This window comes from Trematosphaeria pertusa, assembly GCF_010094035.1.
Source record: "Trematosphaeria pertusa strain CBS 122368 unplaced genomic scaffold BU26scaffold_1, whole genome shotgun sequence".
Lineage (NCBI taxonomy): Eukaryota > Fungi > Ascomycota > Dothideomycetes > Pleosporales > Trematosphaeriaceae > Trematosphaeria > Trematosphaeria pertusa.
Window position 1 is genome coordinate 2,169,517 of NW_022987212.1, and position 16,782 is coordinate 2,186,298.

At 53.5% G+C, this 16,782-nt stretch overlaps 8 protein-coding genes across 8 annotated transcripts; 5 read left to right on the forward strand and 3 right to left on the reverse strand.

Annotated features, from left to right (window-relative positions):
* Positions 1 to 114: 114 nt before the first annotated feature.
* Positions 115 to 1,098, reverse strand: BU26DRAFT_472510 (uncharacterized protein; the record flags this gene model as incomplete). Its single annotated transcript, XM_033825433.1, has 1 exon — positions 115 to 1,098. The coding sequence occupies one exon, from the start codon at positions 1,096 to 1,098 to the stop codon at positions 115 to 117; it is 984 nt and encodes a 327-aa protein (XP_033691338.1).
* A 1,098-nt stretch (positions 1,099 to 2,196) lies between these two features.
* BU26DRAFT_526778 (sugar porter family MFS transporter) lies at positions 2,197 to 4,078 on the forward strand (the record flags this gene model as incomplete). Its single annotated transcript, XM_033830726.1, has 5 exons — positions 2,197 to 2,274; positions 2,329 to 2,603; positions 2,706 to 3,224; positions 3,272 to 3,789; positions 3,843 to 4,078. 5 exons carry the CDS (start codon positions 2,197 to 2,199, stop codon positions 4,076 to 4,078), a joined length of 1,626 nt encoding a protein of 541 aa, XP_033691339.1.
* Positions 4,079 to 5,872: 1,794 nt separating this feature from the next.
* On the forward strand, positions 5,873 to 6,795 carry BU26DRAFT_19434 (uncharacterized protein). Its single transcript, XM_033820524.1, has 2 exons — positions 5,873 to 6,220; positions 6,269 to 6,795. The coding sequence occupies exons 1-2, from the start codon at positions 6,016 to 6,018 to the stop codon at positions 6,568 to 6,570; spliced, it is 507 nt and encodes a 168-aa protein (XP_033691340.1). The 5' UTR covers positions 5,873 to 6,015; the 3' UTR covers positions 6,571 to 6,795.
* BU26DRAFT_19441 (uncharacterized protein) lies at positions 6,788 to 7,788 on the reverse strand. The gene is made up of 3 exons (XM_033820526.1): positions 7,498 to 7,788; positions 7,350 to 7,409; positions 6,788 to 7,293 (listed from the first exon to the last, which is right to left on the reverse strand). The coding sequence occupies exons 1-3, from the start codon at positions 7,718 to 7,720 to the stop codon at positions 7,148 to 7,150; spliced, it is 429 nt and encodes a 142-aa protein (XP_033691341.1). The 5' UTR covers positions 7,721 to 7,788; the 3' UTR covers positions 6,788 to 7,147.
* Positions 7,789 to 8,014: 226 nt separating this feature from the next.
* Positions 8,015 to 10,455, forward strand: BU26DRAFT_415598 (uncharacterized protein; the record flags this gene model as incomplete). Its single annotated transcript, XM_033823122.1, has 5 exons — positions 8,015 to 8,081; positions 8,150 to 8,189; positions 8,248 to 8,628; positions 8,719 to 9,173; positions 9,221 to 10,455. 5 exons carry the CDS (start codon positions 8,015 to 8,017, stop codon positions 10,453 to 10,455), a joined length of 2,178 nt encoding a protein of 725 aa, XP_033691342.1.
* Positions 10,456 to 10,604: 149 nt separating this feature from the next.
* BU26DRAFT_472519 (uncharacterized protein) lies at positions 10,605 to 11,589 on the reverse strand. Its single transcript, XM_033825434.1, has 2 exons — positions 11,386 to 11,589; positions 10,605 to 11,320 (listed from the first exon to the last, which is right to left on the reverse strand). The coding sequence occupies exons 1-2, from the start codon at positions 11,471 to 11,473 to the stop codon at positions 10,746 to 10,748; spliced, it is 663 nt and encodes a 220-aa protein (XP_033691343.1). The 5' UTR covers positions 11,474 to 11,589; the 3' UTR covers positions 10,605 to 10,745.
* A 562-nt stretch (positions 11,590 to 12,151) lies between these two features.
* On the forward strand, positions 12,152 to 12,427 carry BU26DRAFT_381118 (uncharacterized protein; the record flags this gene model as incomplete). Its single annotated transcript, XM_033822575.1, has 1 exon — positions 12,152 to 12,427. A coding segment is annotated over one exon (276 nt), but the record flags the coding sequence as incomplete, so codon positions are not given.
* A 422-nt stretch (positions 12,428 to 12,849) lies between these two features.
* Positions 12,850 to 13,500, forward strand: BU26DRAFT_499022 (uncharacterized protein; the record flags this gene model as incomplete). The annotated part of the gene is made up of 1 exon (XM_033826377.1): positions 12,850 to 13,500. The coding sequence occupies one exon, from the start codon at positions 12,850 to 12,852 to the stop codon at positions 13,498 to 13,500; it is 651 nt and encodes a 216-aa protein (XP_033691345.1).
* Between the last annotated feature and the right edge of the window lie 3,282 nt (positions 13,501 to 16,782).

Here is a 16,782-nt window from a genome sequence, read left to right on the forward strand (position 1 = left end):
TCAACCCGCCAAATGCCGTCCCCGCGCGGAGAACCTCAACTTATTGCAGAGGCATACCTTCCCTCCGTCTAGCTACGTACGTCACCATTGTCCAGGGTCCGAGTACGTTTGCATTCAGAAGATCGCCATACAATTCGGTGGACTGGACACACCACCTGGCATATTCAGCGGCGTACTAGCCACGAAGAACGACCATCTTTTTTCAGCGGCGCACAGCCGACTCAACTCCTCAAGATCGAACATTTCCCCAATCGGCATGCCCCACCCCGCTAGCAAGTACTCATGCAGGAACAGATTCGAATCCTTTGGCGGATACACTTCCCAGGAGATAGCATCGCCAGCTACTGCAGCGAACCCGTTATCCCATATCCAGCGCAGCACATCCTGCGATGCTTCGACGCCGGCATGCTGCGGCGAGGGTGACGAGGCGTAAGCAGATTTCTGTTCCAGCGTCATGATGGTGTCCCATTCCTTCGTGACTCCGATCCGGACGAAGAGGATATCGCCTTTTTGGAAGGTGATGTTACATTCCTTCGCTATCTCTTCGATATCCACGAGTTTGACCTCATGTGTAGAAAACGTGGAGTACTGGATGCCTTTCTTTTCCGCCCATGCCGCGTAGTCGATGAACACTCCGCGCCCTGCTATGCCTTCCTTCGCCCAGTGCTGCAGTCCAATGCGATCATTCTTCCTATCCAGAATCTCCGAGGCCGTCGTCCCGCCATAGAAAACGCGGTCCTCTACGTTCTTCCCTTCCGTTCCTGGAATCGGCTGCGAGAAGTGCCTCAGCCCATCCCATTGACTGCTCTGCTGTGGATTGAATGTGTAGATGTCGTCGAACGCGAACCCGTCCAACAACGGCACGATTTTATGTTCGCATGGCTGGCGGTTGAAAGCTGCTGTTTCGAGTTTGGTGAGCTCCCAGTTCAGGGTCACGCGTTTTCCTGTGCGTATCTCCTGCGACGCGGCTTTGGCGACGATGTCGGGTGTTATGATTGCCAGTCTGCCTAGTCCCTCTTCGCGACTTCCTGGAGTGCCTAGCCAGACGCGCTTTTTGTCGGGGAGAGAGTCGTAGGATGTGTCGAAAATGGAGGACATCGCGCGATAAGAGAGTGGGAGATAGCGACGAAGCTTTACGGCTAGAAAAGATAACTGACGCTTTTCAAGTTTGTCTCACCGGAGTCCACTACTCAGATGCAGGATTCCTCGACAACAACTTTTCGAATGCAGGGCTCGGCTCAATACCGAGGTCGGTTCGGGGAGACCATTTGAACGAGGGCTATCGCCGCTCCACCTTCCTCTCCGCTTAAGACTCTTCGGATCGACACGCGTGGGCCTCAGACCCCTCGCATGTGCTACACTTTTGCGAAAGGACTAATCCACGTCTCCGTCTACATCACCTGCAGATCAACAACTTAGGCCTCTCGCTTTGGCTCTTGCAAGGCTAGTACCGTACAAGGCTTCGATTGACTTCAGGCCGAGGCATAGCTACTGTATTCGCTCATTGTAAAATTAGGACTTCAATGCAGCGATCCGGCTTTGTAAGATTTACGCCTGAGGTACTGCCTGCGGGGTTGATCGTTGCGGGAGTGGGGTATGTGGGCCCGGGAAGAACGGTTGTGGTTACACTATCCGCGACATGTGTGCATAACAGGAAATCCCGGGATATACGATTAATTGAACGGTGCTGATCCATTTCACAGGGTTTCCGGACGACACACAGAAAAGCAGATCGTATAGGACTGTTAGTCGTACCAAACACATGCACAATTCGAATCGAGCAAGAATAATGCGGGTAATGTCGGATATGCCGATCGACGGGGAAAGGACAAGGAGAGTCAGTAACTCCTACTCGAAACACCTGGACGCGGAACTTTACCGTCTTATCATCCGATCGTTAAACTTGCCGGGTGTGTCGTGTAACCGCATATCCTCTCCGATCAAGGCATCTGAGTGACGCCGATCTGTGCAGGGAAACTTCCATGGGACCAGGGTCAGTAATTCCGCCCTTCCCTTCCTGTCTAACGTGCAGCTCAGCTCTCAGGAGAATGCTGTCCGACCTCAGTCATACCTTCGAAGATTTCGATCTGACTTCTCGTCCTGCCGCTGAAGTCCTTTCTCAATTTTACCGTGTCGAACCATCTTGGGGGGGTCCAACTCTATTTCTACCGCCTCTAGAGACGGCGCTTATTAAATATGAGCGCCATTAAGTCAGGGTCACAAACCAGTCGATATAATCGGCTCGTGACAGTCTTCGTCGCTCTTGGATCATTCGTGAGTGCATTTTTCTAGCATCCGCGTGACAGCAGTTGCTAACTCTCGACTCAGACATATGGATACTGTGCGAGTGTGATTAGTTCAACTATCGGACAGCCAGGATGGTATACATACTTCGACCTGCCCCAGCAAGGCGAGCCAGGCTATGGCGGTAAGACGACGCATACAATTGCGACTGCAAATGGTCTCTTCAGCGCTGGCGGAGCTATTGGCTCGTTATTCATCATGTGGTTGGCTGAGCAGTTTGGGAGGAAGAGAAATATCCAGCTTGGATGCTTCTTGTCTGTCCTGGGTGGTGTCTTGCAAGGAGGAGCCGCGACGCTGGCGTATGTTGTCAATATTCTTTGCAATATTCGCCTTTGAATCTTTAGGCTCGGCTGTGGAGGATTATCCAGCAATAGGGTGGTTGCATGGCTAACAGCGAGCAGGATGTTCCAAGCCGGCCGCTTCATCTCCGGAACAGGCATTGGCGTCCTCGTAACCATATGCCCCATGTACCTCTCGGAGATGTCCAGCCCCTTCAGGCGAGGTTGGCTCGTAGGCCACCACGCCATCTTCCTCGTCTTCGGGTACATGTTCGCTGGTTGGATCGGCTATGGCTGCTACTTCGCGACTACCGTCAACGCATCCTTCGCATGGCGCTTCCCGTTGTGCTTCCAGGTGCTCTGCCCTCTCATCCTCTTGATAGGGTCTCCATGGCTTCCCAGGTCGCCTAGGTGGTTAATCTCGAAGGGGCATAGCGAAGAAGCGTTTAATGTCATCAAGAAGATGAGGATGTCAGCGGACGATCCGCATCATCTCGTCGCGAAAGAGGAATTTTATCAGACGAAGGAGCAGTTGAAGCTCGATGCTGCGAAGCTTGCGGCGACTGGGCATACTGTTTGGGTTGCGGCATGGAAGAAGAAGAGTTATCGCAAGCGGATGATCATCGGATTCCTTACGCAATGGTGAGCAGGCCATCCGAAGGTGAAGGTATCCAGCTAACCGTATCAAGGGGTGCTGAGTTCGCAGGACCCCTGATTATCAACAACTACGCCGTCATCTTGTACACAAATCTCGGCGAAACCGGCCACATGCCTCTCCTTCTCTCGGCCCTCTGGCTGACCACCGCTGGCTTGATATACAACCCGGGCGGTGCATGGCTGCACGACAAAGTCAACTCTCGCAGAGGCATGTACATATTCGGTCTCTGCGGGTGCCTGCTCACCACCTCTTTGCTTGCTGCTATGACAGCCGAATTTGCCGGCACCACGAACCGCGCTGGTAATGGCATGGGCATTTTTTTCATCTTTCTGTACCTGGCATTCCAGGGCACATGCTGCGATACGACCATGTATCTCTACGTATCCGAGATTTTCCCCACGGAGCTGAGGCCTATGGGTATGGGTTTTAGCTTGTTCGGACAGTTCGCTGCGTCTTTGATACTGCTGCAGACGGCTCCGATAGGGTTTGACGAGGTAGGCTGGAAGTATTACCTTGTGATTATCGTTTGGTGCATTGTGTATATCCCGAGTAAGTGCATCTCCGTGAACCCTACTCCAAATATCTTTCGCTGACTGAAAAAGTGGTGTACTTCTTCTGGCCCGAAACGGCGCGTCTTAGCCTTGAAGAGGTAGCGAAGAACTTCGGCGACGAAGTTGCGGTCCACATCAACGATGCCACGGACGAAGAAAAAAAGCAGCTTGACAAACGATTGGAGGAGGTGGACGTCGTGAATCGGTCGGACCGGGAAAGCCAGGACGACGCCACCGAGCGCAAACCGAGTGATGCAGTTGATATGGAATCGAAAGCTAAGGCTTGAGAGGAGGACTAAGGTCGTGGTTCCGAATGGGGGAAGAATATGGGACGGCAAAGCGCCAAAAATCCTAGCAGGGGCTGAAGGGCTTCATGTTGAGCTATCCAAAAGCCGGAGCACTGGCACCGGTGACTTCTTTTCGACCAGGTCCGCGTCCAGCTGCACTGTCTGCTCTCGCGGTCCCGTAGACCTGGCCTTGACTCAACTCAATGAAATCTACGGTACCGAAGGATGATGTCGCATGCTAGTGCCTCCTAAAGATGGGCCGTCAGCAAAAGTAGAGGCTGATTGCTAGGAAGGTGGAGCCGGGCACCTGTTTGCCTGACTGACACCGTTTATAAGACTTTTCCATCTCTTTTCTTTCTCTTTCCTGTTAACATTCGCATCCCAGAAAGTTCTGTCTTTGCAGAGCTTGTTTCCTTGTGTTTTCTCTTCGGACAAGGATCTCTTCCGGTTGGAAGATAGCTTGCCATGGCTCCAGTTTCTCACAAACGTCAAGGCCCTATCGACATGGTCAGCGAGGATACCGGAGGGACCGGCAGTGAACCTGGGATCCATTGCTTCACGGACTTCCGCTTCCTCGACCTTCCACGAGAACTGAGAGACGAGATATAACACCACCTGCTTTAGGGTACCTTTATCGCATTTAGACACACAGGCTCGCTTCAACTGGTTAACTTAACGTCAGGGTTCTTGCGCGCTACGATTCGACTGATATTCGATCCAGATGGCTCACTTGGTCCCAGGTCAATGGCCAAATCCGCGCTGAAGCCTTGGAGCAGTTATTTCGACGGGCAATATTCACCCTTTCCTGCCTTCTTATGCAGCTCACTGGCGTTAGCAGGGAATTTGAGTCCGGTCTGTAAGGACAAAAACCTAGGGGGCACCCGCTATATCCGTTAACTTTGTACCAGGCTCGGAAACTTGCGTTTATCTCCACTCCCGTCGTTCCTCGTAATTTCCATATGTCCAAACTCAGCCGAGTGCTTCCACTACTTCGAAGCATACGTAACGAAAACTGGACATTGACGGAGCTGAGTCTTAGGTTGGAGTATCCCGCGCATACGGAGCGCTTCCTGATAGAGGCCACACTCCCAGGAATATTTGGAAAGGTCAGGGTGGGCGTTCGGGAGTGTTGGTCGCCCACGCTAGCGAGACACTTTGGCCGGAGAGATGTATATCTTCAACGGGGGTGGACGCCGCAGGAGATTTTGGCGTTGGCTTCTGGGTTTGGAAACCTACCTAAGTACTCCTGAAGCCCTTCAGCAAATAGTGTATCGACTTGGGTGTGCTAGGGGCTCACCATAGTGATGGTGACGGGGTGTTTCCGCACCTGGACGTGATATCGCTCAAGTCCTATCCGGATAGGGTATCCGAGCAACCTCAACCTCTGCGATAGGCTTCCCCGATGAATGCATCAACAGCGATTAAAATGCCTCACCATCCCAACGCGTTGATCATCCTCCATTCACATTCACAGTCAGAAATAGATTTTCATGGTCGCACGGCTATCGAGGAAAATACCGCCCAAACAAAAACATCGCTGCATGACCCAGCACATGGCAAGCGTGGAGGTGGCTGGCACGGGATGCGTTTTCGCGGGGGAAAGCGGAAGCGAGCGATGACGCACGGACGGAAACCAACCTGGATGCGACATCCGCTCAATCACCTCGCTCCAACAAAGACATACATACACGCCCAGCAAATCCGCTGCTTGCCCTCCTTTTCACTCCTGCGCGCTGTATGTCTGCACCTCACACGACCACCGCCGCTGATCCGTCTGCTCTCCCCGAAACAACCCCCACACATCAAACGCCTGAGTTCGGCCGTGCGCCTTCTTCGGTTCGATTTGACTCTCGGCTCCGCTGATCGACTTCCTACGCGGAGGCAATCGACTTCTTAAACCACGCCTTCCCGCGCACTCTCATACCCTCTCTTTCAGCATGTCGAATCCAACCACCATGGCTACCCAGACTGCGAACCCCTCGCCCGGCAGCAGTGTCCTTGAGATCCGTCCCCAGCCTGTCCTGAGGCTGTCAGCACCGTCAGGAACCCTCCGTCTGCGGGCTGAGCCTGCGGAACGGCGTCACATTCAATGGGCAGAGGACGTCGTCGACAATGAGGGCATGGGGAAGAAGTCCTCCAAAGGTATGCCGCCACACGTCACCGTGCATGGTTCACGCTAATGTTCTCTAGTCTGCTGCATTTACCACAAGCAGCGCCCCATAGACGAGTCCTCCGATGAATCATCCTCCGACTCTTCAGACTCGGATTCCGACAGCGAGCTCGACAATAGCAGGGCACGTCCTGTTGGCGGGCGGAGACTTGGCCAACCGCATGGCCGACGTCCCCACGACCACGATCATGATCACGAGCACAAACATGACCACGACCACGACCATGACGAGGGTCCGTCGGACAAGCCTGAGAAGCGGGCACGACCGCGGCGAAAGCCCAGCCCGAACGCGTACGAGCGGATGCCGAAGCAGCGGAAATAGGCCGCTTCCACGAATTAACGACTTCACGAGTGGCGGAGATGGTAGGGCATTTATCTTTTGAGCTTCACATAGCAGGCAAGGAGTCCGGCGTTTATCCTATTGTCAGAAAATATGGCGCGCTTGTGCGTTAACTGCATAGCGATATGGACTAGGAGATCCAAAGACTGTATTTGGTGTTAGACGATAGATGCATCACGCAGGCATGTTCGATACGCGCGGGATGAGGGAACAACGTAGTATAGTTAGCAACATGAATCCATATCATTTACTTCTAGCTCCCTCTACATCCCTTCATGTGACGCTCATCCTACCCTCGTACCATACGGATACGTTGCTCGTGAAGAGTTTTCACGTGCATAACCCAATGACTGACGATGTCAAGGCTGATATGCATATTCTCCCTGCATCTCGACCCGCAATCGCCTTTATTTGCATCGGCCCTGAAGCCGCATGCTCGAATCGGATCAGGTACGGCAGATGGGCGACCAATCCTCGGGATACACTCTTATCTTCGCTTTCGGCTCCCCCAATTCGGACACTCTTCCAGCGGACATCGCGGTATTGCCGTATACCCCGCTCACTCGGCTGCGCTTCCAGATGACGATTGGGGCATCATCGCAGGGGCATGCTGGGTCGGTATTCGAACGAGAGTCTGGGGAAGCGGCGGCTCGGCGTCAGGCTTCTTCTCTGCATCTTCGTCCTCTTTCGGCTTGGGCAATTTGGCTGTGCGCAAATCAGATAAATTGCCGGGTGGCATTTTCACGAAGAGAGCAACTTACTGGACGCCATGTTAATGGCGCGGAGCACGTTGTGCCAATTCGACAATACTGCTGCTACCGCTGGACGCGCAACACGTCAACACTGCCACCTGGTTCCCTTCGACCCGAACCACGATTGTCGGATCCAACTTCTGAGGGATTTACGCACCTTCTGTGCCGTCGGAGAGGGTCTGTAGCTTCTCCGCCAGCATCTGCATTTGGTCGGCCAGCCCCGCGCTCAGCATTTGGAGGTCCTTGAGATTTGCGAGCTCGGCTTTCTTTTCTGCGATGCGCGCGAGGAGGACGGGGGATTGGCCGGAGGGCTGCGAGCCGCCGAGGGAGCCGGATGCGCTGCGCAGGTGGGACGGGAGCGGACGGCCAGAGTACGACATCTTTGTCAGCTTAGGGTTAGGAATCAACAGTATCGCGTGTACGGTGTACTTGCTGTAGTCATGAAGTTCTTGGGCCGTTGAACGCGTCCCGCATTCACGTGCGGGCGCACAAGGGTGCCACCCAGCCTTACCCTTTTGGGCTAGCCGTTGTTATGGTAAACAATCTTTTCGATAACCCCCCGATAGACATCGCTCGGCGGAAACCACGAACGGCACAAGACCCTCAGTTCCAACGATTACGCACCTCGAATATCGGGAACACATTACTTACCTTGACATACCTATACTGCGCTTATGGCGCGCCTGAACGAGCCGCCTATTGCGCCTGCGCCTGCGCCGTCGGCGGAGACTATCGATGCTGGTGAGTTGTGCTGGGCTCCGGAGGCCCGATGACTCGAAAGAAGACCTGCACTGACACGATATGCGCAGTCAAACGGAGGTTTCTGAGACAGAATCGCGAGCTTGCGAAGTATGTTTCCCGTCAGGGGATGGCATTGTTTGGGTCCTTGCGCTAATGGGATGAAAAGGACAAACTCGCAACAATCGATCCGCATCCGCAGCCTCGAGAACGACGCATCCCGCCTCCTCTCTGAGAATCTTTCTCTGCGCGAACAAGTCCTGCAGTTGCAAAATGCGCTCAAAGAGCAGTCCCATCGTCCCTCGTTCGAGAATATCGACTCCGTCAAAGACCGGCTGGAAGCTAAGATACAGGAGCTCGGGGGATTAGTCGCAGAGCTGGGTCAACTGAAGAAGCAAGACATCCTACCGCGATGCAAGAGTCAGACCGCTGCGACGAGACGAAGTCCGGATGAGAGACAATGGAGGAGTGGATTGGGGCTCCAGGAAGTAGAGAACGCGATGCTGCCGACCATCGCGGAAGACAGACACTACCCGAGGCAGACCATGAAGTATGTCAATAGGCTTTCTGATGTTATTGCGCAAGCGCCGCGAAAGGGGGAGACACTTGTTGTTTGAAAAGCAGTGCTGACGGATCACAGCGAGGATGAACTGCGACAAATGCTGGATGACCCCGACAGTCAGTCTCCAGATATTGGACCGCCTCCGGTGTCGCGCTTCGGAAGTGAGGAGCCTATCGCATTCGATCCTAGCCCGTCCCCTGAAGAACAGCCCGAGGAAGCTGTCGATGAATCTGAGCAAGCGCTTCCCATCACTCTGGAGACTAGGAGAAAGCGGAGGGAGAGTGGGCCTAAGCTCAATATTCGCCGCGTTTCCCTATTTGAATCCCCACCTGAAGAGTCGGAAGGAGGGCCTACGAAGACCGTACGAGCCGGAGCCAAGCGGAAGTTCAGCGTGCAGGAGGATGAAGAGAAGTTTCAGCCTCAAGCGGAACCTTTCCGGTTTAGCCGTAGGAATACACCTGCTGTATCTGACGATGCAAGTGCAAAGGAAGAATCGCGACCACAATCGCCTGCGCGGCCGGTCCTTGGAAGCAGTAAGTATGACATTGTCCTATGTTGGATCTGTACTAACTCCCGATAGAACCTGTCAACACCGACTTGGTCATTTCTCCAAAGAAGCAGCGCTCTTCGGCGCAGGACAAACCGGAGAAGAAGCCCTTACCAAAAACTGGCCGTGGCCGTCTGACCATAACTCGGAACGTGCAGCCGGAGCTTCCGCCGCTGGAGATGCCTGAGCCGATCCCGGTGGCTGAAATAAACCTCGATTCTCTTCCACCTAAGACTCCCGCCGCAGAAGACATTTTCTCCCCTCCCTCAACGGAGCCTTCAACTTCGCGACCGGAGTCCAAGGATACGCCACCGCCCGGAGATCTCAGTTCGATGGATCAAACAGGTTTAGCAGGCCGCCCGTCTCGGAGAGCTCGAGCACAAGTGAGCTATAAAGAGCCAAGCTTGGCCACGAAAATGCGCCGTCCTGGTAAAGAACTCGTGGATGCAGTACTTCCTGACTCGCAACGAAGGAGTGTGGGACCTCAACCTCCTCCATCTGTATCGGCAGAAGTGTATATCAAGCAAGAGTCAGACTCCTCCTGGAAGCCTGTGGGCGCGATAGGTGGCCGAGGAGGCGAAGAGGATGGAGAGATGGGGAGTCCGCTCAGGCAGAAACTGGACCGCAGAGAAGGTAACCAGGACGCAATAGGAGGTCCTGCGCCTGAACCACCTAAATTGAACTCGGCAGCGGCATCCAATGCGATCTCAGCCATGATCAATGAGACGAGCGCTGCGAAACGGAAAGTGGCTGCGTCCTCTAACGGTTCCTCAACAAGAGTCGCATGGGACCTACCTGATTCGAAGTCGGAGTCTAAACCTACGGCTTCCAGAGCCCCTGTCGTCAAGCAAGAACAGGAGGAAGACCTTGCCATTTTCGACTTCAACGCATCCTCACCGGTAGAATCTACAACATCACGGCCACGTATCGATCTTGCAAAAGCCGCACGCAACGCGCGCCGTCACTCGTCCGTCCCTGCTTCCGCGGTGACCGAGGAGAGGAGATCGGAGGCAACCGCCAGACCAGATGGAGCACTGCCGTCGGTGCATAAGCGGACGGGAAGCGGTGGTATCAAGAGCTCAAGCACGACAAGCCTCGGCAAAAGCACGGCTATGGCAAGAGCTTCTGCGAAGGAGAGAAAGGCGAGTGCATTGCCTGCGAGCGGGAGCGGTCTTGATCTGAGGGCCAAGGTTAACGGCGATATCTCCGGGACTGGCAGTCTCCGAGCAGAAAGAGCGGCGAGTAGGCGGAAAAGCATGATGCTATGATTTCGAATGGAGAAGCAAGTTTGATGACATGTTCATGATTATATTTGAGCGTGAATGGTCCCTTTGGGAGCGAGAGATCAAGGGTTGGGTGTTAGAGGTTCACCGTTCTGTCTTTTTCCCATAGCGACGGCGTTCTGTAAGCTGATGATACCTTTGGTTTGCGGAGCGCTGTATTCGGGAGCTGGCTTAGCTCCATGACGATCGTTGGATTGAAACTTGGGTATCAACTTGGATATACTATCTTTACTCCATCTAAACACTCCTCATCCGACGATGCACCAACAATCTCTTCAGCTGCCTTTCGTCCGATAACGCAACCTCTCCAACTCCCCCAAATCAACAACCCGCAACTCTCTCCTAGCCCACATCACAATGGCCATTATGAAACCTGGCACATACCCACCTCCTATCGTCATGCCTTCTCTCCACTCCCTGCCCTGCCATAGCTCCACCAGCGCTAGAAGGATACACAGCGCTCCGTTGATGGGTACTACGTATTTGGCCAGCATATCCGCAACTTCCTCAGATATGTACGGTACTGGTCGGCGCTCAGACGGCGGCGTGGAGGATTTGAAGCCGTGTGCATCGCGCTGTATCGACTTCCCTTTCGACGGCGAAGTCGGGTCCATCGAAGAGAGCGTTATTATGTTTGGCCGCACGGGCGGAAGCGGGAGGAAGTAGAGTGTGTATGCGCTGGCGAGGAGGCTTATTATCGCTGCGAGGCTTGGGATTGCGGTTGAGAAGGCGAAGAGGTGCGGGACGTAGAGGAGGGTTGGACTGAGGGGGAGGAGCAGCAGGAAGTAGGTGTAGTAGCGCGTGGAGGTGGTGTCGCGGTTGGAGAGGCTGGTTATGAGAGTCTCTTGGTCTGATGTGGGTTAGTAGTCTGTAAGGAGGACAGACGACGGGGCGAAGAGAGGGGAGTGGGGATACCTTGTTCATCCATGCCTGCTTCTACGGCGTCTTCGTCGTCGGATTCGGAGGGGTAGTGGAAGGTGCGGCGGAGGCGCGTGGCTGCCATCTTGCTTGGGTTATGCTGTCGTTTTGCGATAGCTGAGAGTAGGCGGTGGAAGGCGGTCTCTGTTGTGGACAGGTGGCTTTGGCGAAGTGTAGGCGGCGATTTCGCAGACGTGAACGTGAGCTTCACGCGCCACAGCCGATGACGTTTCGGGGAGCTTGGACCCTGAGTTTAGCGCGCCAAGACGCTAGTGTTCACCCCGAACTGTTCGTATTGGGACGGAGGCTTCCATCATCGTCCCCGACTCCGACAAAAGCCTTGCCAATGAAACACCTTGTGGAGACAGGTTTATGGCGATATTAAAAGTGCTTCACGCAGAGTAACATCAGTATTCTTCTCAGCCTTATTGCCAGCCTCGGCATACCTTCACTTTCATCCACACGCGAAACTGTTGTCGTCTGAGAAGTAGATGGATATTAGAGGTTTGCGAGTAAGATCCAGAAAGCAACGCCAGCATTAAATCACACAACAAAATCAGAAGGAGCGCGATGGCGGATATTGGGGATCAAGAACCGGCTAGCATGGAAGCCGATTACTTATGCCTACGAACCTCTTGCCTCGTCGGACACAATCCGCATCCTCTGCCTGGATCCCGTAGAGACCGAGTCATAGCCATTGCGAGGCTCCGTCATACATCTCCGACGATACGAAGAGCTTGCGAAGCCGGAAATTTTTCAACTCTATTCCGCCGTATCATATACTTGGGTGGAGCCGGCTTTCTCACAGCGGCTTTGGCTGAGAAGCAACAAGTCCGCGGACTACAACGCATATTTGCCAATCACTCAAAACGTCAAGATCATGCTTCAGCACCTTCGGAAAGCTCACAAGGCGCGATTTCTATGGATTAACGCAATTTGTCTCAACCAGCGCGATGACGCCGAGAAGGCGGTCCAGATTCCTTTAATGGGCGAGATTTACTCAGAAGCGCACAAAGTCCACTTCTGGCTGGGAGAGGAGGATACAGGGGACGTGGCCAAGGTCTTCGCATATTTTTGGCTTCTTGTGCTATGTCTAGACGAAGTGTCCCCCTCAAGCGTATTCGGTGACGACAATACGGCAACAACGCAGCCCCAAAGGATCTTCCAGCGTCCTTGTTTTTTTAGACGTTGAATCGTCCGAGAAGCCGCTCTGTCGCGCCGTGGGATCATGCACTGCGGATCCCACGCCCCCTCCCCCCGCCGTATTCACTTTTCGTCACTGCATGTACGTAGGTCGTGGTGCACGCACCCGCTTGTCTTTTCCCATCTCTGCCTCCAGAAACGCACTTTTGAATGCCTTTAGCGGACTGAGGAGATATTCTGATCTGCTGGAGTGTTGGACTCCCTCTACTCTTTAATATGCATCTGCTAATGTGTACAACGATATTCACAGGTCACTGTATGGCCGACTCCGATCCGTGGCGAAACGACTACGGTGTCAAGATGGCTCTTGCGCTGTTCAAGACGTCCAGAGACCCGGCCACCCTCTTGTGGGAGCTTCATCAGTCTGGCTGTTCTGTCAAGAAAGATCGCATCGCTGCGCTGTATGGGCTGCTGCCTCGCGCGGCCCAACTCTCCCTGGATTATCGACAGCCTTATCACAGCATATACATGCGACATGCCGCTGCTCTTGTCAATGATAGCCTTTCACAGCATAGTCTGATCCTCCACCCCCTGCATTTCGGCGCTCTGCGGATGCCCGTGGAGACTCGGTTCCCATCGTGGATACCGGACTGGTCTCAAGAACGTCGCGAACGGAGGCATTTGCTTCTATCGCCTGAAGCACCTAATCCGGGGATCGAAGCTCTCGGGGTTTCTGGGGGCGCCGAGGCTTACCAACGCTGGCGCTGTCTAGCAGGTTATCCAGAGAAGCCTGGAAGGGTCAGGGAATGCTTCCCAGGCGAACTGAATATCTGGAAGCGCTGGCTTAAGACGAGACCCCTTGAGTCACCGTTTGCCACCAACGAGAGGCTCGTGTGGAACACTCGTCGCTCCATAGCACCATGTACTTTCCTCTATGGCGGAAGGATCATTCCAACAATTACATGCTGAATATCTCCTAGATAAACGCATAGGTAGGTGAGTACGGCAGGCCTATCACAAATATTGTGAAAATACTAGAAGATCCTTCCGTCAAGAATCATCCCTCAATCGCCCCCGCCTGGCTCCGGCCGTTGACCAGCTCCTTGGACTCCAAAAATGACAAAGACAAGAAGCACATGAAGAAGTTGTGTCACATGGTCAGTCACCTCTTGGAAGTGTATGTTGATCCTGCCGTCGATTGGCGCTTCTTGTTGGAACATGCGATCAGTGCACTTTTGGGCATAGAACTGTGCCCACCACCGAAATGCACGCACAATCTGGCACCCGAAACATAGGCCCAACTTTTCGCTGACCTGGCACGCATTTTGCACACTTCGAAGCTCGCAATTGTGAAACTGCAAGGACCATCCGAAGTCAGCTATGCTCTTGGACCTTTGGATCTTGATGAGAGCATGCGGCTGATTCCTCTCGCCAGCCATATGGGAGGTGAATGGGGAAGACACAACATAGCATGGTGGAGGCAATGGGCACCGATGACGCCCTGAAGGGGAAGCACTACCTTGCACTCACGAACATGCTCGCTGTTAAAACCCTCGATGATATTTCACGAACACCTGCCTCTACGATCAGCAGATTCTTCAGCAAAAGGTCAAAGATGCGCGACGCTGCCGGACAGACGCTGGACACTATCCCCCCTCTGAAGGCGACTTTCGTGGGCCCGTGCGTTGGTGTCGTCCCCGCATCGACCAAGACCTTATATTGGAGTCGGGATAGTCGCTACAGTGATCGCTATGACTACGACGATTACTGGCGTGTAGTGCAGAGGTCGTACGCCCGCGCTGAAACAAAGGGCCGGCCACCTCCTTTCATGATAGATATTGTATGAGGTCCGCCATCACTTCGACACCCATTCTGCACGCATGCTTGAGTGTCGGCCTTTGCTCATATGGAGGAACTAGGAGGGCTATCAGCTGGTTCATGTTCCACCGTGTTTAGCTGGACTCTAACGAAACTATCGCAGAGAATGGGGTGAGGGACTTGAAAACAGGGGCTTACGATCTCGAAATAGCCATTTGCTTCGTACGATCCGCCATCAAGACTAGGATATCCAAGAAACACAGGCTGGTTGCAGCGATTGATGCACGGATCACGAGCTGAAAGACTCCGGGCAGAGCTTTACGGAGCCAGAAAGGGATTTAGGGCTACGCCGGATCTTCGGCGGTCTCGACGGACTGACTACCAACATCTCCCGGTTGAACATCTGACTGCAGACTCCTGAAGACATAAATCGGATGATGCGAATAGCCTAGAATCCACTCGACGCAAAGGAAGAGATGATGAAGCAAGGTGTCAGTATCCGTCGAATGTGACATTTAGATGTTGCTTTAAGCTTTGGCTACCTATGTTGTTTCAATGTTGGCTGACCGTAATACGAGCGATCGTCAGGTACGATAGGCGGGTGGGATAAAGCACGAGATGTAACTCCACTATTTTGGGGGCCAGTTGCGTGCGGGAGAGAAAAGGGCTAACCCGTCCAGGTAATATCGAATCATGCTCTACAGGTGTTCGTGTTCTCGTTCTTCGTTCCGCTGATGTCGCCATAGAACTTGAGAAGCGTGCGGTCTCTATCTCGAGAGCTCAGGCAGCCCAAATCGAACAGCTGGAGGAAGAAAGCCGATAATTACTGATCAGCTCACGCGATCGAGTATAACACATCGTTGCACTACACGCGTCCAGCCCGCCGCAGACTGACCGCCGGCCTTGAATCAGCTGTGACTAACGCAGCCTCCCAACGCCCACGTGGCCGGGCTGGCTGACTACCTAGGTACAGCTACCCCAGATTACCGAGATCTCATACGGCCGCATCAATCGAGATGTGGTTGCGAAGGCAGAAGCCACAGCTGAAAAGCCAAGCCGAAAATATCGATTAGCAGTCAGCTCATCCGCATCAGCCTCGCCTTAGCACGCGTCTTCTCCTGTTCCCCAAATTCGGCAACTCCAGTCGAAATTTGATTTCATAGCAACGCTGACGTTTTCGCTGCCCTGAGTTGTCCAGATTCATGTTGGAGTAAGCGCCATGTAATGCATGAGTAAAGGTGCCGCTTTTGGGCCGGAGTTATTATAAAAATTGTGATACGGGCGAAGTCGGCTCTAAGCAGTGGGATATTTACGGCCGAAGTTCTGCCGTCGGCTGCTATATCGGCATCTTCCCAGCCAAATTCTCCGTAAGCCGTAAGCTGGACAATGTTGAGGGCATATTCGTAGTTTCTCGGCCGAATAACTACCCGAAAAGGTGAGGATTGCACCGCATCTCTATAGTCCATACTACAGCTTTGACGACACGGAAAAAGCTATCCGCGCGCCAAGGGATTTGTAGGAAGAATGTTAACTTGGTTTTCGTGGTGCAGGTGGTCTTGGCATCAGCTTTCCCGTTGCTTCCGAATCTGGAAGGCGGCCCACAAATCTTGGAACTGGCATAAGAGCGGTGGTTGACGTCGATTAATTTAAGCCCTGCAGGATGTTGAGAAAGGTTTGGGTTGCGAGATTTTCGCCACTTGCCCTGCATATGTAACAATGCACGAGAATGCCGGTATCACGGAAGCCCTGCATTTCCTTTCGGATGAAGAAAGGGTGTAGCGGAAGTCGGAAATAGAAACCAATGCCGGCGACATCATTGGCGGTAAATGATATGGATAAGCGAGTATACTGGAAAGAGGGCGGAGGGAGCCGCAAGGCTCGAAGAATGATGCCTGAGGCGTCATGATCAGCATACAAAGTTGCCCTGTAGGATTCGTGAAGCGGGCGGAAGTCGTCAGAACGACGCAGGGGGAGTGCGCCTTTGATGGTTTAGGTTCCAACTCCCGCTCCTCGGCCCTGGCATTCCTTTGACCCAAGCGTGCGGATTGGACAGCAGTTACGCTAGCATCGTCAGAAAAGACGGGGGTCCAAGCAGCGCGGGGAACTTTCCGTACCGGTAGCCGATCTTGACTAGATGGGGCGGGAATCGCCACGGCCAGTTATTGAAATGCCATGACCCTGCGAATCAAGATAACGCTTTCGAGAATCAAGGAAATGATGCGTCGGCTTGTAAGGGTCTTTGCGAAAATAGAAGCATGAAGCAGCAGTTGGCGCAGACTTGAACCGGCTGATTTGTGCGTGATGTAGCCGACTGGAAAAGTTCAGATGTGATGTCATCGATCTCCAGGGTAGACCTTGGCGGTGGGTTAAGCGAACTCGAGGGAAAGAACGAGTCGCACGAATTTTGTCCGAATTGAATGCCTTTTATTCGGA